General features: G+C 40.1%; 1 protein-coding gene across 1 annotated transcript in view; it reads left to right on the forward strand.

Annotated features, from left to right (window-relative positions):
- Window positions 1-673: 673 nt before the first annotated feature.
- LOC145989938 (putative inorganic phosphate cotransporter) overlaps window positions 674-19,095 on the forward strand; it is a 58,089-nt gene continuing 39,667 nt past the window's right edge. The window contains exons 1-3 of the mRNA XM_083125469.1: window positions 674-800; window positions 9,285-9,481; window positions 10,456-10,692. Coding sequence (XP_082981595.1) covers window positions 746-800; window positions 9,285-9,481; window positions 10,456-10,692 — 489 coding nt within the window. The 5' untranslated portion in view covers window positions 674-745. The remainder of the gene's footprint in view (window positions 801-9,284; window positions 9,482-10,455; window positions 10,693-19,095) is intronic.

Here is a 19,095-nt window from a genome sequence, read left to right on the forward strand (position 1 = left end):
ACCTCTGACATTTTATGTTAAAGAAGTAAGACTATTTTTGTGCACGAGTGTGTTAGCCGATGCGTAGCAAGTATTTTAGGAACAACACTTGAAAAAAATTATTGTATGACTAACTAATGAGAAATTTCTTTGTAATCGAAGATCATACCTTTTAAGGTGTGGTAATATTATAATGGGATTGAGATACGAAAGTCTCGGATCCGGATCCGGATTTTCGGATCCGGAACTTTCGGATCCGGATCCGTTTGGCCATCCCTAGTTCGAATCCCAGCCAGGAAATGGATATTCCTATCGGTTTCATTCTCATCTTCGCTATTTACTCATAGATCAATTTTTCTCCTGGCTTCAATACAATAAAGAATACTGTCTTGGTATAAATGTTTTTGGACTTGCACGAATACATAGCATCTCTCAACGCATTATTGACAATGTTTACAACTTCCCTTTTCTTTCATTTGTAGCTGTTCACGTTGAACAACTTCCTTTTTCATTGTTCGTCAACGAACATTAAGTGAATCGCAGAACAATACATTACATGTTGTAGCCTACAAAACAGAACTAATGTGGCGTTACATTCCGCTTTACCACGACGCTATCTAAACTTCCGTTTTGACTTTCTCGTTTAGCTTGAGGAAGCCAGTTTACAACGTTTGACGTGCAAAACGCATGCGCATTAGATAAATGTGTGTTCATCCTGTGCAAGCCATGATAACCAGCCTTGTGCAGCAGATACGATTAACTACAGATGTCGAACGTTTGCGAGAAGTGCTTTAAAAGTATAAGGAGCTTCTGTACGACAGGTAAGCTTATTTTATTTGATTTACAAGTTTCGTGCCAAAGGTAAGCTGAGTTTCTTATCTACAACGTCATATTGTGCAACATAGAGCTGTATTTCGTCTACCTGTGTATTTAATTCATATATCTTGGCTATTTGCACAGTGACAGCGTAGATAAGAGTATTTCTTCCACACGAATGAGTGGTGGACCTAGCGTAGTGTTTAAGCTGTTCGCTTGTAAACAAGGTGGTGTCGGGTTCGATTCCCGATGGGACGTATTTAAGTACTTCCGAGCCCACTTTAAATTGTAAATTCAATCTCGATTATGTGTATGAAGTGAGCTTAAAGCAAAGTTTGCCAAACTTATGCGAATGCATAGCAAATTGAAAATCACGTAAATAAGAGAATTTTTCAAAACCTACTGTAGTTGCTGCCTCGATGGCCGAGTGAATGATCGACTTATGATTTACCACCAACGAAGGCTTGGAGTTCAAGTCCTGTCGTTCCGAAAGTTTCTTCCCTCACAAAAGTTTGTTTTTGAATACACTTTATTATGTGATAGTCTAATCTGGGCGTACATTTTTAAATTCTGAATTCCCAACCATTGTGTAATCTACCTCAAGCAGGCTCGAATCCGGAACCTCTTGTTTTACAAGGTGGTAGCGTAGCCACCACGTCACCGGGGAGGCACTACTGTAGGACGACTGGCCAAATATTTGTAGTGTGCAAATGAATAGGGATAATAAAGGTCGAACAGAAAATACATATTTTGATTATAATTTGTAAATTTAAGGGGTGAGGCAAAACCATGAGAACCGGCTCAGTGGCCTAGTGCCTTAAGTGGTAGACTTTCGATCTCGCCCTGGATTCGAGTCCAGGCTTGGATATGGATGTTCTTTGTGAGTGACCATCAATTTAATCTAATCATCACTCATCCATCCTCATCGTCGCGATGAGCCAAAAGTTTGGGTAACCAATGCAAAATAAAAAAAACGCATACACTCCCCAATAAACAACCAAATAAGTTTGTAATTGGGCGAACTTTTATCCCAATTTTTCGTGTAATATAGCTCTGCACTCTCCCCTCCAAAAAATTATACTCTCAAAACTTTTTTTTTCTTGCTAGTGATGTTACTTCGAAACGCAACCTTTGGAGATGAATCATCAGAGTTTAATGATAATTAGATCTATATTATTTTCTAATGAATACGATAAAGTAGATATTGTGTTTTGAACCTCGCATTTGTGTTATGTAAATCCCCCCTCCCAAAGCAAATAGTATACTTAAACAATTATGAAGCAATGTTAAGAACTTTGTCAACATGTTCCAATATTTTCAATTTAAAGTAATACATTCTCCCAGTAATTACAATGGATCAACTATAGGAATGCGGATATGGGATCCAGGATTTGGATATCGAAGCCAGGATATATTCTTTTCAAACCATTACTTCTATCATTCTAAGAGTTATAGTTCTTCCTGTCTCTCAGGCGAGCGAGCGTGCACACAAACACACACAAACATACATACATATATTTGTGTGTGTGTCTGTGTACAGTGCTTTTCTCTGGCGATACGCAAACGTACGGTCACCATTTTACAGGGGAGAATAAAACTTAACATTTTATTTTAACGAAAACAATGTGTGTGCGAGGCTACAAGGAGGCACGATCATTTATGATCATACCACAAGATTTTGAGCATGATGAACACAATACAAACCAACACATTGACAATAATGAACCTAATAAAAACCATGGCCCTCGTCGATGATCGGAAATCTCGTTATTTGTTCCAATTATAGGCTATGATAAGAATACCAGCTAGCCTGAAGCCATGTCGTACGATGTAACTGTGTCACGGGCATGACGTAATATTTACAGCTGTGGTTTCATTTCTTTTATCATGCTACACTTTGCCCGCAATTCGTCATTTTTGTGCTTACCAATTACACCCAGACGAGACGGAAAAGTCCCTTTTGGTGAGTGGGGATGACTGCCTTCTCGGTCATGTCTCTAGTTACAAATTGAGCGTTTTCGAGCATTGTCCCTATTTGAATCGCTCACTGCAGAAAGGCAACATGTCCACATTTCACAATTTTTCAGGAGAGGCAAAAACTGCATAAAACTATATTTATGATATTTCCATCATGACATGTATTTTTCCTTTCTTAATAGAAGTATACGTGATGAAAATACGAATGCAAAATTTGTGTATGACGTAAGGGAATAGCGGGGGAGTTTGTTTTGTGTTTTGGACATGTTCCCTTTCTGCAGTAAGGTCATCTCACGGTATTTTGAAATACTGAAAGTCTTTTTCAGGTGTTTAGGGACATTTTTACCATAAGAGTCATCGCTCAGACAGGTTTTTTGTAAAATTCAGGCCACCAGGAACTGTAGTCATTTGACCCTGGTGTTTTAGCCGGTAGTACGATTTGTCCTATTGACGAGCTCTTTCCCTGAAACTTTTGCTTTTTTAATTACATTCCTTCTGTACATTTCTAAGTTCAAGACTCCTTTCCTTTTCTTAACTACTTTTCCTTCGTCAGCAGAGGTGCTCATTTTCTGAAATCACAATATGATTTACAATCAACGAAGAGAAAACACTGCAATAAACGTTTACACCGAGGGTTTGAGCTGTACTGTCAAAGAACAGAGCGTAGTTCGTAAACTGGCCACCTTAGCGCCACTACGAAATCTCATTTATTGCGACAAGTTCCCGTTCTGCAGTAAACGGAAAATTGAAGGTGTTGCAATGTCCAATGTTATCGAGCGGCCAGGTGTCTTTTCTGCGGTAAACGATCCATTGAGCTATTACAAACCATTATCGTCACACAAAAGGAAATGTGTAAATATTGGACTAGTTGCCTTTCTGCAGTGAGCGAATCATTTCTGTACCCCATCTCGCTCTTTACTCGACTCTCGGAACACTTAAGTTGTCCGTTTTATCTTGCTATTATGTTAAACATAACATATAATATATCTTACGTGCATAGGCGTAATTTGGCGGGGGCAAGGAGGGCACTTGCCCCACCCCCCATTTTTTTTCGGACTCGAGGAGCAAAGTAATAAATAGTAATATTTATGATTTCGCAAACGTCACAGTTATTTAGCAAATAATCCTGGACGCTGTCTTTATGGGATGGAAAACTTTTCGAATCCCTTCCCCCAAAGTTAAGCCACAGGTTTGGTTCTACCCCCTCAAAATTAGGTCCAAGTTTAATTCTGGTCTCAAGTTACACACATGCTTACGTGTATAAACTGTACATAAAGTGGTTTGTCAGTAACCGGAACGCCAACCACAAATGAATAGACATGAGTACTACTGCTAGTACTAATACTACTAATAATAAATGCATATTAAAATAACAGTGCTATTAATTATCATTATAAGTGTTTTTTCTGGGATGAAAGGTTTCGGCACGCTTCAAGTTCACTTCTTGTTATTATTTGTTATTTTGTGAATCATAAGAACTACTGTAAATATTGCAGTAGGTTAATAAATCATCGTACATCCATGTAGAAACATACGCACATTTCTTTAGTTAAAAAAATATTTTTGTTTTATTATCGCCTATGAAAAGATGCCTGTACGGCGAACCATTGCGTACCGGTAGAAATAAGCAATGATTATGTTTATCATTGCATCCAAGGTAAATACAAACACACGATCTATCACGTCTGTCATTTCAGGAAATAAGCAAGTTACAAGTCTATTTGTTTGAGTAGAACAAAAAATAAATCATGCAAGTTACAAGTCTATGGACTGCACTCCCAAACTCAATAGTTTTGATTGTCATTGCCCAAAAGGAATAGAAACGTTTCTGGTAGAACTAAAACGGAAGCAATTAAAGAACAAAGTTTTGAGGTCACATTCTGATGATGTCACTGTTCAATCCCTCAGCAGAATTTCTTGTCTTGGAGTTTGTACTGTTGGAACGAGATGTTTCCCACTCTTATTCAATATGTTGATTGTAAAGCAGGGGGGTAAAAGGTAAAGGTAAAGTGTTCCCCTGTGCTTAGCACCACGCCATGAAGGCGTATAGGGGGTGTGGGGGTAACGCCCCACACTTTCTTGATCCGGTCGTAAGTAGGGGTGATGTGATCAGCACCACGCCCCTGACCACCTTTACCCCCCAGGGTTTCCCCCAGGTACCCATGTTATTCGACGCTGGGCGGCGCTTCCACCGTTAGAAAAGTTCCCGGATTTGAACCGACCGGGGATCGAACCCGGGACCTTGAGCATGGTAGTCAGACGCGTTACCGACTGAGCCAAAGCAGGGGGGTAACAGAACCAAGTTATTGAACTAAAAACTACCCAAGATGGAACTTCTGGAACAATTTCAAGTTACGGTAATCGCTGGAGATTTGTTTGCCATTCCGTTCCAGGTCATAGTGCAAATGCTGAGTGAGTACTTTAATTGCCATCAGCACAACGGACTCATGAAAGAAATATTTTTCCCATGGAGTCTGTTTGGTACTAAGGTCAGTATAATTTCAAAGAATTTACCAAACCTAAAATTTCGAGAAAAATTGGCTCCTTTGAGAAGTAGCAGTTAAATCATGTAATAAGAGGAGGACTGTTTAGTATGATTACATACAAGTTTTGAAAAAAAAAAAAAAAAAATCTTAACTGAAAAGTGTCAATTTTAAATTACTTTCTAACGTGTTCTAGAAATATGTATTATTTATTGCGAATGTTTTGTGTCCTACATTTTGACAAAGTCCTACATTTTGGGGCATTATGTCCTACTTCTCCCTTATAGCTATCTGGTAACCCTACATTTGGGGCCAGAGTAGCCATTTATTACGAATACATTTCATTAATAAATAATAATTATAGCTACCATTGTGGTATTACAATAAATATGCATGTTCGAACCTATTTGAAATAATTAAGAACTAGTTGTGTAGTGGTAATTCGTCTTGGATTATGTAATAATTGCTTTTATTAAGATTAAATATTATATTTTTAAAACTGTAGGTACAGGCCGATTAAATATAATATTACAACCTTAGTGACAATGAAGTTCGACCAGTCACAAATATAGGAGTGCGTTGTGAAAGAAGGAGAACACATGTATATGCTGAACATATTTTATTCAGCAGGCTACATGGAACAAAGGAAAACATAAATTTCCGCTGCAACGCAGCAATGTATGGTGTCCACACAAAATAAAACATTTTCGTCCATCTACACGTGACATTGAAGTTCGACCACTGTTAGAGGGTATCCTGTTTACCATAGTGTGACGCCGCCCCGTCGGCGAATAACTGTGGCAATGCGTCGGGGCATGCTGCGGACGAGTCGTTCAAGGTATTCCACATCGATGCGGTGCCATTCCTCCTGCAGGCAGGCGATAAGAGCAGCCACTGTCGTGGGTCCTCTCTGTTGCACACGTCGCTTAAGAACACGCCACACATTCTCAATGGGCGAGAGGTCGGGACTCGATGGTGGCCATGGCAGAGTTCGCACGTGATGGCGAGTCAACCATTCTCTTGTCAGCCGCGCTGTGCCCGACCCTGTGGCTGAGTGGTTAGCACATCGCGCTGCGACGCCAAGGGTCCCGGGTTCGAATCCCGGTCGGGCTTGGTTGTTTGTGAATGTCCATTCATCAATTTCATCATTTCATCACTCATCCCCATCTTCGCAAATTAGCCAAGAGGCACAAAACGCGAAGTAAAATAAACTAAATCAAATCAGCCGCGCTGTATGAGGCATGGCATTGTCGTGTTGAAAGATGAGACGCCGCCTGTGGAACAGGTGCCTTCGCACTGTGGGAAGATGCCGCTCCAGTATGCGTGTATAGGCGTGTGCATTCACAATGCCCTCACAGACGTGTTGTGGGCCAACCCCAGATGCCGTCATGCATCCCCATACCATCATTGACGCAGGTTTCTGTACCCGACGTGCATAACATTTCGCTTCATTCTGTTCCTCCTTCCGACAAATGACTGTTTTCCGTATTTTCCCGTACACAACATTGAAAATGGATTCGTCCGTCCACAAAACCCTGTTCCACTGCCGAAATGTCAATCCCCGGTACATTCGTGCCCACCGTAGTCGATTGCCTTTGTTCAACATGGAAAGGAAGGGTTTACGTTTCGCCTTGTACACTCGGTAACCGCATCGCTGTAGGTATCGGCGAATGGTTCTGGTTGACACTTCAATGTGAAAGCGTTCTCGAGTCCACAGTCGTAATTCGACCACAGAAACATGATTGTTGGTCTGGATATAGCGCCTAAATATCCGTAGGTCACGCACGCTCAGCAGGCGTTTTCGACCGGGGGCCTTACCTGGCTCTGTAGTACCCGTATTTCGGTGGTGTTTGATGATGCAGTGGACGGTTGACTTGGGTAAGTTCAGTTGGCGCCCTATTTCCCGTTCACTGAGTCCATCCCGTTGCAACTCCACCACTCTTCTCCTCACGGTGTTGTCAATAGGTTTGCCCCTGGCCATGGTGATGATGCACTGCGGTTCCTCGGTGCACAGCACGCGCTTATATACGGCGGACTCCCTTATCGTGTCCGTGACGTCATGCTTCCGTCGAATGCGCCACTATCTGGAATTTTCTGTATGGGTCTGGTGCCTGGTCGAAGTTCAATGTCACGCGTATTGTTCCCCGTTTTCGTTCTTTACGTGACCTTGGGTGCAACATGCTGGGATCACGATTCTTGCCTGCTCACACGCCTCCTCTTACACACATGCGTCACTTCTGCGGGTCGCCCATTCCACCGCCTATGCCTCTGTGTATTTAATCACGTATTCCTTTCTGGTCGAACTTCATTGTCACCAAGGTTGTACGTAAAAATGCAGTATTCGAAGTGGAGGGCGTCATCCCCTCAGATAGGATAATTGACGTAAAGCAGCCCTTCCCAAGGCTGGAACAAATATCCCCCACTTAAAAAATTCCATTTCAAACACGAAAACTATTAACAAACCAACTACCGGGATTTTTAAATATATTTACGGATTGTTTTATCACTTCTGAAACTTATATCGTTGCATGGAAAATTTACATAGTCTGCAAAAGAAAGGCAACGATGTCTGAAAATATTGCTGCTGCTAAAAAAATCACAGATACAACAAGAACTCACCCCTATTCACACGCCTGTGTCTATTCTTCAAGCGACACCACGCTTCGCCCCTGGAATTCTATTCTATAAAAAGGCACAGGATGTAGAATAAAATATAAAGAGAATAGTGATGGATAAGTTGCCTACTATTATCTTTGCCGTTGACTGTACAGTCACGGACACTGCCGGGTTGTAATGAATACATTGACTTTCAGTGGAATCTTTACAACCCAGCAGTGTCCGTGACTGTACAATGAACCATTACGTTTAACCATCAATGACATTTACCTATCTGCACAGGATTTTCGAAAGGGAGGGGATATGTACACTTTTTCTGGTAGTCATCCCTCATTTCGCCATATTTTACTACGGTTGACGTTCTTGTTTTGCTAGGAATACTGGACCCCCCACTCTCTTGGCACGCCACTGACGTCGATGTAATTTTATTTTAGGCACATTAATGTCTGTCAATTATTATGAGGGCGGTGCAGGAACATTATAACTTCAAACTAAAGGAGAGTTTTAAGGAGGGGAAACACGTATGGGGACAAGTATGCCTTGCTTGACCCCCTGGAAAGATATATCTTGCTTCCCCCTACCTGAAAAAATCCTGTGGACGTCCATGCCTGTATGAGATAAATTGAGCGAATCAAATTGACCCAGAACAGACCCAAGTTTGCTTGTAGGTCAGCTCTTCTGGAATTTTCGAGAATTACCAGATTACCAGTTCCACACTGTCCCAATGTAGAATTCAAGTAAATACGGTCATCTTCCCAAGTAACAACAACCGTTGGGCCAACTACAGTTTTTACATCAGAAAGGTTGGGCTTACGTTGTTTGGCAAATTGATGTTGATCTTACGTTGGGCAGCCATGGAAAAGTGAGTCAAAATCAGTTTTAAAAACTACTTTCTCCTGTTAAAACAACTTTCAAGAGTATGCTGTAACAGTGTTTCTTTCGACTATTTCAGTCTCAGCACATGCTGAAAATATGATATTTTGTTAATGAAAGTAGAAACTTCTTGTAACTTGTAGTCACTCACGAGTCCTTTGCCACCGTAGAAACCACACCTTGGGCCAACGTTGGAACCACGACCAAAATTACCGTTGCCCAACGTTGGGCCAACCACTTTTGGGTTACTTGGGTTTACAAGAAGTAGAAACCGTAACTTAAATGTAACAGAAAGTGGTATAGATTTCAAGGTTGGGGGGAGCGCAATGGAGTGTAGTTGGTTAGCTACATGTAGAGCAAATCACAGGTCGGTCACAGGTTCAATCTCCACCACTGGCAAGAAAGTAATTTGCTGAGAGAAAAGGTACTCTCTCAAGACGTAGTGTCATTGCCACTAACATTCAGAAAAGTATTAAGCTTCAATGTTAACCATATATTTTCATGGCAAAAATTTGATGTTCTTTTTTTTTTATTCTGTAGGATGTTGCTGCTCCCAGAGATACGTGTTGGCCATTATGGGCTTTCTGGCCATTGCCAATGCTTATACAATGAGGGTGTGCCTGTCTGTTGCGATCGTGGCAATGGCACGGGCATCACCTAAGAATTCAACAGCAAGGACTGGTAACCTTTGTGGAGAAAATATAACAATAGACACTGCCACTTCAGAAAATGAGATTGTGAGTAAGTTTACAAGTTCAGAATTTTTCATAAGTAATGCACTTAAAAGCATGGATGTTTCAGCACTTCGGTTCCCCTGTTTTCACATGTTCATATTGTTGAAAATTATTAATTTTTCTTACAGTGATGTTAACCGTTAAGAAATATGTATTTTTTTTTAAAAAAAAAATAAGGAAAATTGTTGTCAATAACGAATGGGTACAATTCATTATTACAATCCTTCCATTTAATTTTCCTAGGTAGGTTTATGGCTAATTGTAAACGTATTGAGTAAGGTAAACCGGGGTATTAAGGACCACCAAATTGCTATTTCATTGAAGAAATTCATCAGGAGCTGTTCAAGGAAACACAAACAGGATGCATTCTGGAATGTATATTTTCTAGTTCACATTAATGACAACACAAACGAGTAGCAATATAATGCAAAGACAAAAACAACAATGAATTGAAAGGTAGGTTGTATGGTCCCAATTGCCCCTTTGCTCGGTAATAAGGACCAGCCCAATGGGGTATCAAGGACCACTTTTGAATGGTACGTCCTTCTTTTTCGAAACACAATGGTCTTGAACTACGTCACACTAGTCTTGTTTGTTCGTTCCAAAACCCCACTGAGAAAATAGAATGAAGCACTCCTCTAATTGTGATTCTTCTGCAGCTGTTAGTGCATTAGACGTTCCAGGATGCGCTTTTAACTTCATACAACCGCTCAACAGTTCTTTATAGCTTTTTCGCGCGTCTGCCTTTTGGCTGGTTCCATTTCCAGGTCTAACTACGCAACTTACACGCCATTTGTGTCCAGAGTACTATTTACACAAACAATAGAGGATCACAGGCTGTGCACACGGCTGGTGCACCTGCTGCTTCGCATTTCTTTGCGCTTTTTACGAAATTCTAGCACACGGTCCTTAATGCCCCGGTTTACCTTATTTTTTTTTGAAATTAATGTGACTGATTGATTTAATTTTCTTTTCAGATTGGAGAGTTTAATTGGAGTGATGAAACTCAGGGAATCATTTTAAGTTCCTTCTTCTGGGGTTACGTAGTCACGCAGCTTCCAGGAGGTGTTTTAGCAGAAAAATTCGGTGGAAAGTATTTGATGGGAGTTGGGATTTTAATCACAGCAGTATTCACTTTGCTGACACCGTTGGCAGCAAGGTTAGGTGGAGCGGAATGGCTCATAGCAGTAAGGATTTTGGAAGGGTTAGGAGAGGTAAGGTATTTTATTGTGAAAATTCCCAACAAATATTTTGTAATAGAGCTACTATACGTCTGGTGTTTCTCAGACTCACCCTCTTTTGGTGATCTAATTTCCTCTCTAGACGTAATTTTAAAATAATCTGAAGGTGCTTTTTGTTGTTTGTGCAAGAAACTTAATGAATCAATAGTTAGAAAAGATAGCATTTTCAGAAAAATATGAATTTGTTTAGTCAGTGTTAGGCTTAGAAAACAACGTGGATCTGAAATGGAGTGACTGTGAGGTAATTATATTTGCGAAGATTCAAAAGATTTTATTTGTAACATATTTGATTGTGCGCCGTGGTTCATAAGTCCCTCCGGGATTTTGAAGTTTGTTCCTGCAGTAGCAAACCCAGATGCAGGAGATGTAAGCATGCCAACGGGTAGGGGAAATAGTATAAAAGTTTCTTTCGTGACAGATGCCCAGATATCTGTTTCTCTGCTAGGAGACAACAGTGAAGGAAAATTTCACTTTTTGCAGGGAAATTCGGACAGAATTTTAAGAAATGTTCCAAATTTCCTGACGCTCTGCAAATCTCAAATTCCACATGCCACTCTCCCGGCCACAAGTGATTGTTTTTGCATTTCTGGAACAGAAACTAACATTTTCCGAGAAGTTTCAGACACAATACAGAAAACTTACCACTTAACTATGGCCATGTGAATTTCCCTATTGTTATGGGTACCGAAAAATAGGGAAATCATTTCCCGAATTCCGGATCGGAACGGGATTTTTTTCCCCCGATCCCGGTACAGACTTTTCGAGAAATACCTAATAAGGCGGCCTCTGTTGCGGAGTGGTTAGTACATCGCGCTACGACGGCAGGAGACCCGGGATCGAATCCCGACCTGGGCATGGGTATTTTTGTCTATTCATCAATTTTATCATATCATTACTCATCCCCATCTTCGCTATTAGCCAAAATTGGCAGATAAACGAAGTCAAATAAACCAACTAAATCACTCAATCAACAACCTTAACAAAATACCATTGATAGGCAGAGACGAGGCGGCGCCCGGTCATCGGGAGATGCGGCGATGACAAAGCAAAATAATAAAAGTTTGGCTTTATAAATATTCTAGAGAAGAAGTAAAAAAGAAGTCAGAATACTTGCATACTTGAGCGAAATTAGTCACGCGACGCCATCAAACCGCTAGAAATACGCAAGAGATTCGCTAAATTTAGCACATCGAAAGGAGAGCCCAGTTCTATCCCCGTGCCCAACCGTCCCGCTACGTTTCCTGTTGAGTGCAATGGTGTTCCAGCCGGTCAAGTCAACGCAGCAGGTTTGCGAATCCAAGGTCTTTCGACCGCATTTCCTCCGCTCTTGAAGGTCTGGTCATAAGATACCTTTTTTCAGCCCCCTTGTTTACAAACACGGCTGGTTTTCTGTGACGTCATCAAGATGAAATTTCTCGGAATGTCCAGCACTGTAGGCCTAAAGCATGCAACACTCTTGATTTTAAGAGAAAAACAAATTGGAGAGCATCGCAACGCAACTTACACAGAACACATGAAAGTAATGGGACATAGAAAAATAATATAAGTAAGCAGAAGCATAAATTTCCCCCACGGTTAGTGCTAGAAAGAACTAAAAAAAGAGAGAGCGGTTCTGGAAGCATTGTATTTCCTTTACAACATTTCTCCTTTTCATTTTTTTTTATTTTTTATCCTGCGGTTCAAATATAGTTCTTGCTTTACAAAGCACGAAGTACTTCATGTTGTTTTGTGTTTATTATTCTTACGAATGACAAGACTGATCAAGATTTTTGTTCTCGGGGTGTGACAGACATTTACTTAGACAGAACCTTTTCCCTAACGTATCTTACTTTCACACCAGGGATAGTGAAAAACATCAGGATTCCGGAAAATTTAAAATCTCGATTCGGAAATTTTACAACCCGGATTTCGGAGTCAATCCGAATTTCGGTGAGAGAGATTTAATATTTTTTCCATTTTTCGGGTAGAATTTAAGAAAGTTTATTAAAAAAAAGAGACACTCCATGAGGCCTTAAAAAGATCGCTTCACGGGCTTGCAGCAGACGACAATATGGGGATGTGTCTGCGAGAACTAATCAGGTCATGAATGAGCGAGTCCGGTTGCCACAGCTAGCTCGCTGCACCCAAAGAGAATAATCCCATTCTCTTTGGCTGCACCCTTCTGGAAGGGGGAGTGACCTCTGCCTCTTGCTAACCAGTGTTGCCACAATATGTAAGAACAATTTCCCTTTGCAAGGGGTAAAATTTCCCTTTTTCGTCCATTTTTCCCCTTCATCTAAAGAATTATTATTATTAATTTTAATAATAGTAATTAAATATTATCGTTGACCCATGTTCGTATGTATAAAATTTTTAAATTTTAAATGCTACGACGCCAGGGGTTCCGGATTCGAATCCCTGCCTGGGCATGGCTGTTTGTGAGCGTCCATTCATAAATTTCATCATATCGTCACTTATCCCCATCTTCGCAATTAGCCAAAATTGACAGAAAAGCTAAGTAAAATAAACCAAATCAATAAACAATAAAAATCAATAACTTTTAAATGTTTCTTTCGGAAGATTTAGATCGTATTGCTAAACCAAGCCAATTTTCTCGTTTTGAGATGAAAGCTAAAATTATGTTAAAGTTGGCAACTGAAGGTTTTCATCAGTAAAAAAAAAAGATAAAAACAAACAGAGATTGAATTTAGGGAGGCCAATGCCCCTTGTCTTCATCATACCATCAGAAGAAAATGAAAAATATTCTACACAAAATGCTCCTCTAATAGCAGACAAATTTGTCCGTGGTTCTAGTAAGGCGCAGATATAAAGATTTTGAGAGAAAAATCACATTTTTGCCTCCCCATCCCAATTTTTTAAGTTCGCCGCATGGGTATACACGTTTTATTAATATATATGGTACATACCTGAGCTCATGTTCCATTCTGGTAAATTTCACATATTAGGTTGAAACTTCTAAAACACAGCAAGTTTTTTATTAAAATTTAATCCATTGAATCTGAGAAGTATTGTTGGTCACTTCTTCGCTCTCCGCACGGAATTTTTTAACTTGTTTCCTCGGCGTTTTTTCATCTTCCGATATTTCTCCACGACGTTTTCTAATATATTCTGGAGTTGCAGATCATTTCCTTTGCTTCCTTTGTTCTTCCATCGTCCAAGACGGGCAAAGCCTTCCACCAAACACTCGCACATGACGAATAACCCAGTGTCCATTGAGGACTGAAGTAAAGATAATTTGCGACAAAGAGAACTTTATTGTTTGCACGTGTAGTGTTTGAGGCAAAATTTTTAGAGAACCGCGGAAAGCTTTACATTTGATTTTTTGATTTGATTTAGTTTATTTTACTTCGCGTTTTGTGCCTCTTGGCTAATTTGCGAAGATGGGGATGAGTGATGAAATGATGAAATTGATGAATGGACATTCACAAACAACCAAGCCCGACCGGGATTAGAACCCGGGACCCTTGGCGTCGCAGCGCGATCTGCTAACCACTCGGCCACAGGGTCGGGCAGGAAAGCTTTACATAAACAATACCCTCGGACTTCCACTCCCAAAGACGGGACATAAGGGTGAATGGTCAATGACCTCCGGACACAAACGGTATCCAGATGTGGATCGACCCAAATTCCACCCTTCCTCTCAGAACAAAGTATACGACAAAATAATAAAAAAAATTAAGTTCTCATTTTCAAAACTGGAATCTCTTATAATGTTTAATATAATTAATGTTGAGTTTGTCTTAAAATTTCCCTGAAAATTCGCTATTTTTCATCGAATTTCCCTTTTCACTTAAAATTAGCTCAACATTTCCCTTCAAAAAGGGAAATTTCCCTTCATGTGGCAACACTGTTGCTAACTCGGCCTGTTTGTTCGGCTGAGGAGCAGACGACAACAGTGTGCGAGCGACATCTGCTGTTAGCCCGCGAAATGCTCTTTCTAAGGCCTCCTGCAGTAAAAAAATGAATTTGGCTATCTCTACTTCACACGTCTGTAGAGTGCCACACACGTAAATTTGCCGTTGCGTAGAAACGAATTTTCGTTTCGTCTCCTTCTCTCTTAGCATCATGTGTTCTACCCTGCTCGAAAACCTTCGCTATTGTTGCCATATTGTCATTCCATTCCTGGACACACTCGCGCAAACATCATTGAAAACAATTGAATAGCGCTCCAGCTCGCGGTTCACACCGTTCGGTAGGGACGCTAATGTGGCAATATAGCACGGCGTAGTGCTTGCTTCTTTTATGCAGTGCATGTTCATTGGCTAGCTAGTAACTAGTGTTGCCAACTGTAATAATGAAGCACTATTTCTGTCACGGAAGGGGAAAAGGCAGGTAAAGTGGCGGTGAGTTTTGTTGGATTGGAAGCACCATATTTTTATTTTATACTAAGTATTTGACCGGTTTGACGTTGTGTGCGTGTATTGCGTGTGTGTATGTAAAAGTGTGTGTTTGCTAATGAACGTTAAATTCCATAATGCCTCCAGTTCTGTCGAAGTTGAAATCAAAAACCTTGCATAGCCAAGCTCGGGAAATTCTAAGCAACGTGCACGAGTTCATGAAGGAGGAAGCCAGTCATGGTGTTAGCATCCCAATAAAGCATTTTGGCAAGAAAGCAGCGAACAGCAGCAACAAATTGTTCATATTTCATAATTTTGGAATTATTCAAAATAAATAAATTATGTGGCTCCAACATCATTTCAACTCTGGCTCCGGCACGTGTTCTTGTAGAAATTGCATAGACGAGGCTGTCATTTTTGCTGCTTAATGCGATACATATTGTTTTCTGTGTTAAAATTGCCATGCTTTGATGGGTGACCAAGTTCATAGCAGGGCCGGCGGAAGGGGAGGGCGTACCGTGCCATCGAAAGAGCGGCAAACTTTGAAGAGAAGAAAAAAATAAGCCTATTGAATACTGTGATCGAGCGAGATATTCTTTTGCGCTGAATAGTATTGAAATAGCATAAGAAGTCTCATTATTTATTTTATATTTTGATGTTTTAGTTAGGAATATATTGATTTTCAATTTTCCGTTGCTGCGTAATGACCGGGGGGGGGGGGTGTCAAATAGAGCCGCCACCTCCCAGGGAGGCAAAATGACTAGCGCCGGCCCTGGTTCATAACAAAAGAAAAAGCCGCGCAGCTTATCGTCTAGTGGCAGTATATGTACTTGTTATTGTTGTGGAAGCCGGCATCCTTTGTAAATGTACAACAAAGGCAACCGACTGTCGCCGATCTCAGAGAGGAAATAATAATACTGCTTCAGGAGGAGTGTTATGGTGCAATTGTAGCGGTTTAACACGTTGGCATGTTATTATCTGCCGTTGCAGTTCCATACCAGTGTATACGGGTTTTGGGAGTGAAAAGTTAGAACGCCACCAGTGCATTAATGCATTGAAAAATAATATATATATATATATTTATTTTGTTTGAAATCACTCAAATAAGGAATCGTATGAAGAAGTCTTCTTTGCAGCATTTTTGGTAATTTTACTTATGTGTTAGTTCATATTTTGCGAATTTTTAGTCCATATGTATGTAGCTACATACAAAGCCACTTGTTAGTACATATTAATCCTAGTCCTGGTATAATGCATGACGTTTAAAACTCAACGTTAAATAGACCTGAATTATCTAATTTTCTTGTTGTACGTAACAGCTGTGCATCGGCGCACTGCAGCGATTTTTCTATCTGCTCCATTAGCAACACTGCTTCTTTAGTTGTTTCGCGCATCGCACGGCAGAATTATCTGCGCTGGACTCTACGAACACTTATCATTCATTATTTGTAGGAATTCTCCCCTCCCCTCTACGGTTGAAATATTGACCCTGACGTTTGGCAAGTCTTGCGATGACTACGTAAAAATGTGACGCTTCACCACTGTTGATAGGACTTACGCTTTCGAAAATCTAGCTCCTTGAATTCATTTTTAGCTCCATTTATGCTGGAACTTAGCTCTTTCATGCGGATCTGGTTTGGCAATACTGCATGAGGCGGTAGTCTGTGGCAAAGAGAATATGGTCTGTGGCGGGCGGTAGTTTACAAATATGACGTTTTCAGGTGAACAGAAAGCTTTTTGTGTCTTGCAATTTGCTAAAACCAAGTCAATTATTATAATACAACGTAGTTTTCGAACCAAGTATCGTACAGAAGCACCAACGGACAAAACAATAAGAGAGTGGTATAGAAAATTCCAGGAGACTGGGTGTTTGTGTGTCCCAAAGCGAACAAGTAGGCGAGGGCCATCGCTTGAGACTGAACGGCGTAAGAGCTAAATTTGACGTCTTTAGCATGTACAGTAACCAAGTGAGGAAATAATGAACATTTGCAAGGAAGGTATCTTAAAAACATCGATATTTGCTCTTCACCGACATGTTCTCAACCCCGTGGGCGAGTTAGTCCCTGAGCTACCAACTTGTGAGGTCCCAGAAGGACTTACGAAATACTCTGTATATTAATGCAATGCATTAGGTAAATAAAGTTCAATGTTAATAAAATGGTCTTTATATCTAAGATACAACAATCAACACATAATCAATGGAACTTTTATTTATGTACAATGAATGCTATGTATGTATATGTTAGCGTAATTATTGCATGTTACAAAGTGGGGTTATTTAACCCTTGTGTGGTGCAGGTCGGAATAACCCAGAGTTACTTTTCGTTATTTATTACCCGTTCGGGTACTAATCTGATATTCCCTGGACAGATTTCTTCCTTTTTACAGAAGAAACTACTTACGGTAATAAGTTCCTGTTTGCATTGTCTAACAGCTGGAAGGTGTTTTGTGTGATGTGGGAATGTTTCATAGAGGAAATTCAACCATTGACGCATAACCCCACGAAGCATTTCCGGTAAGGTTAGGTTAGGTAGGGTCACGTATAGGTTACAATAATTAAAAGTTGTTCTCGAGAAAAATTAGCATTGCCCCACTCACTATTCTCGCATAGCCCCACGAACCATTGACATATAGCCCCACAAACCATTTGCGGAAACGTACGTTCTTCAGTTACAAAAACACTTTTTTTTTTAAAAAAAATTGCAATTACTTTCATAAAAAAAAACGTGAATGCACCTTCAAGAATGTTCTGCGAAGCAGATGGGTACGTACGAATGCCAAAAATTCACGAAACTAAAAAGGTAAAGGTGTCCGTGGACTATCAGATTTTTACCATGATTTCTCCTAGCACAAATACTAATTATTGTAGAATTTTGGAAATCATTGTCACACAAAATTTGAATCTTCCTTAAAGTAATGAGCAGTGTTTGGACTCGAAAAAAGTTATTTATGTTGAAAAAAACAACTTTAAAATTACCTTACGCACTTCTCATGGACAAGATATTCTCCGTCGACATGTGACAGAAAATATCGTAGAAGCGTGGAAATGAATGTAGAAGTAAATCGGAACCCGAGTAGAATGCATTTAGGGACTTTATTTTAATGCTAAGGGAACCAAACCTAACCTGCCTAAGGTAACTACGAAAGCATATATTGAATAAAACCTTAAGTAATCGCTAAAACTCCGCAGTATGTGTTAACAGACGTACATCGAAATCGAACCATGTAAAAATTGCATTCGTAGCATGATGAAATTGCAATAAAACAAAAGGAACTTGGGCCTTTTTAACATTCGTACTTGCCTATTCTGCATTGCGAAACATTCTTGAAGGTGGTATGTTGCTTTTTTCACGAAAGTAATTTCCATTTTTCACATTAGGAGTAATTATTGTTCTTCCTTTTTTCGCGTTGTGGATCATCAGCAGGTAGGCAGTGTTTCCATCCTTTGTCACCGAAAAATACCTACTTTCGTTTTACTGATTTTCTATTTCTTCCCGGATTTGAAATTATGGTTAACATAGTTAAAAAAAATGGGAAGCGAATGTAGAATACAGAGAATGTCTCTAATTTTGTTAATATTTGGTATACTAACTAAATTTGGCCTTCTAATCACGAATCTGTTGTTAAAATGCTGCAGACACGTCTGGAAATCACGAAAAAAAGCTGATGTAAGTTGAATTTTTGGTAACTATCAGATATCGCCCGAACAGATTTCTTCAATTTTTCAGGATAAACTACTTACTGAAATCGGCTTCTGTAGCATTGTCGAAGTTCTTGGAGGTATTTTCTTTCGCGGAAACTGAAAACTTCACCATAGAATGCTGCACTACAAGAAATAATCACTTGTTACATAAGGAACTTGCATCTTCTGTAACATTAGGCTGTTGTTTCCATTATGTACGTGCAGATGGCGCGAGCGTCGAAAGTCACGCTGTCTCACCAGTGTTTCCAAATGTGCCTTTTTTTTAACGAGAATTTTTTTTTAACTGCTCACATAACCTAACCTAACCTTGCCGGAAATTGTCCGTGGGGCTATCGT

Source organism: Lepisma saccharinum, chromosome 7 (assembly GCF_977018435.1).
Source record: "Lepisma saccharinum chromosome 7, izLepSacc3.1, whole genome shotgun sequence".
Lineage (NCBI taxonomy): Eukaryota > Metazoa > Arthropoda > Insecta > Zygentoma > Lepismatidae > Lepisma > Lepisma saccharinum.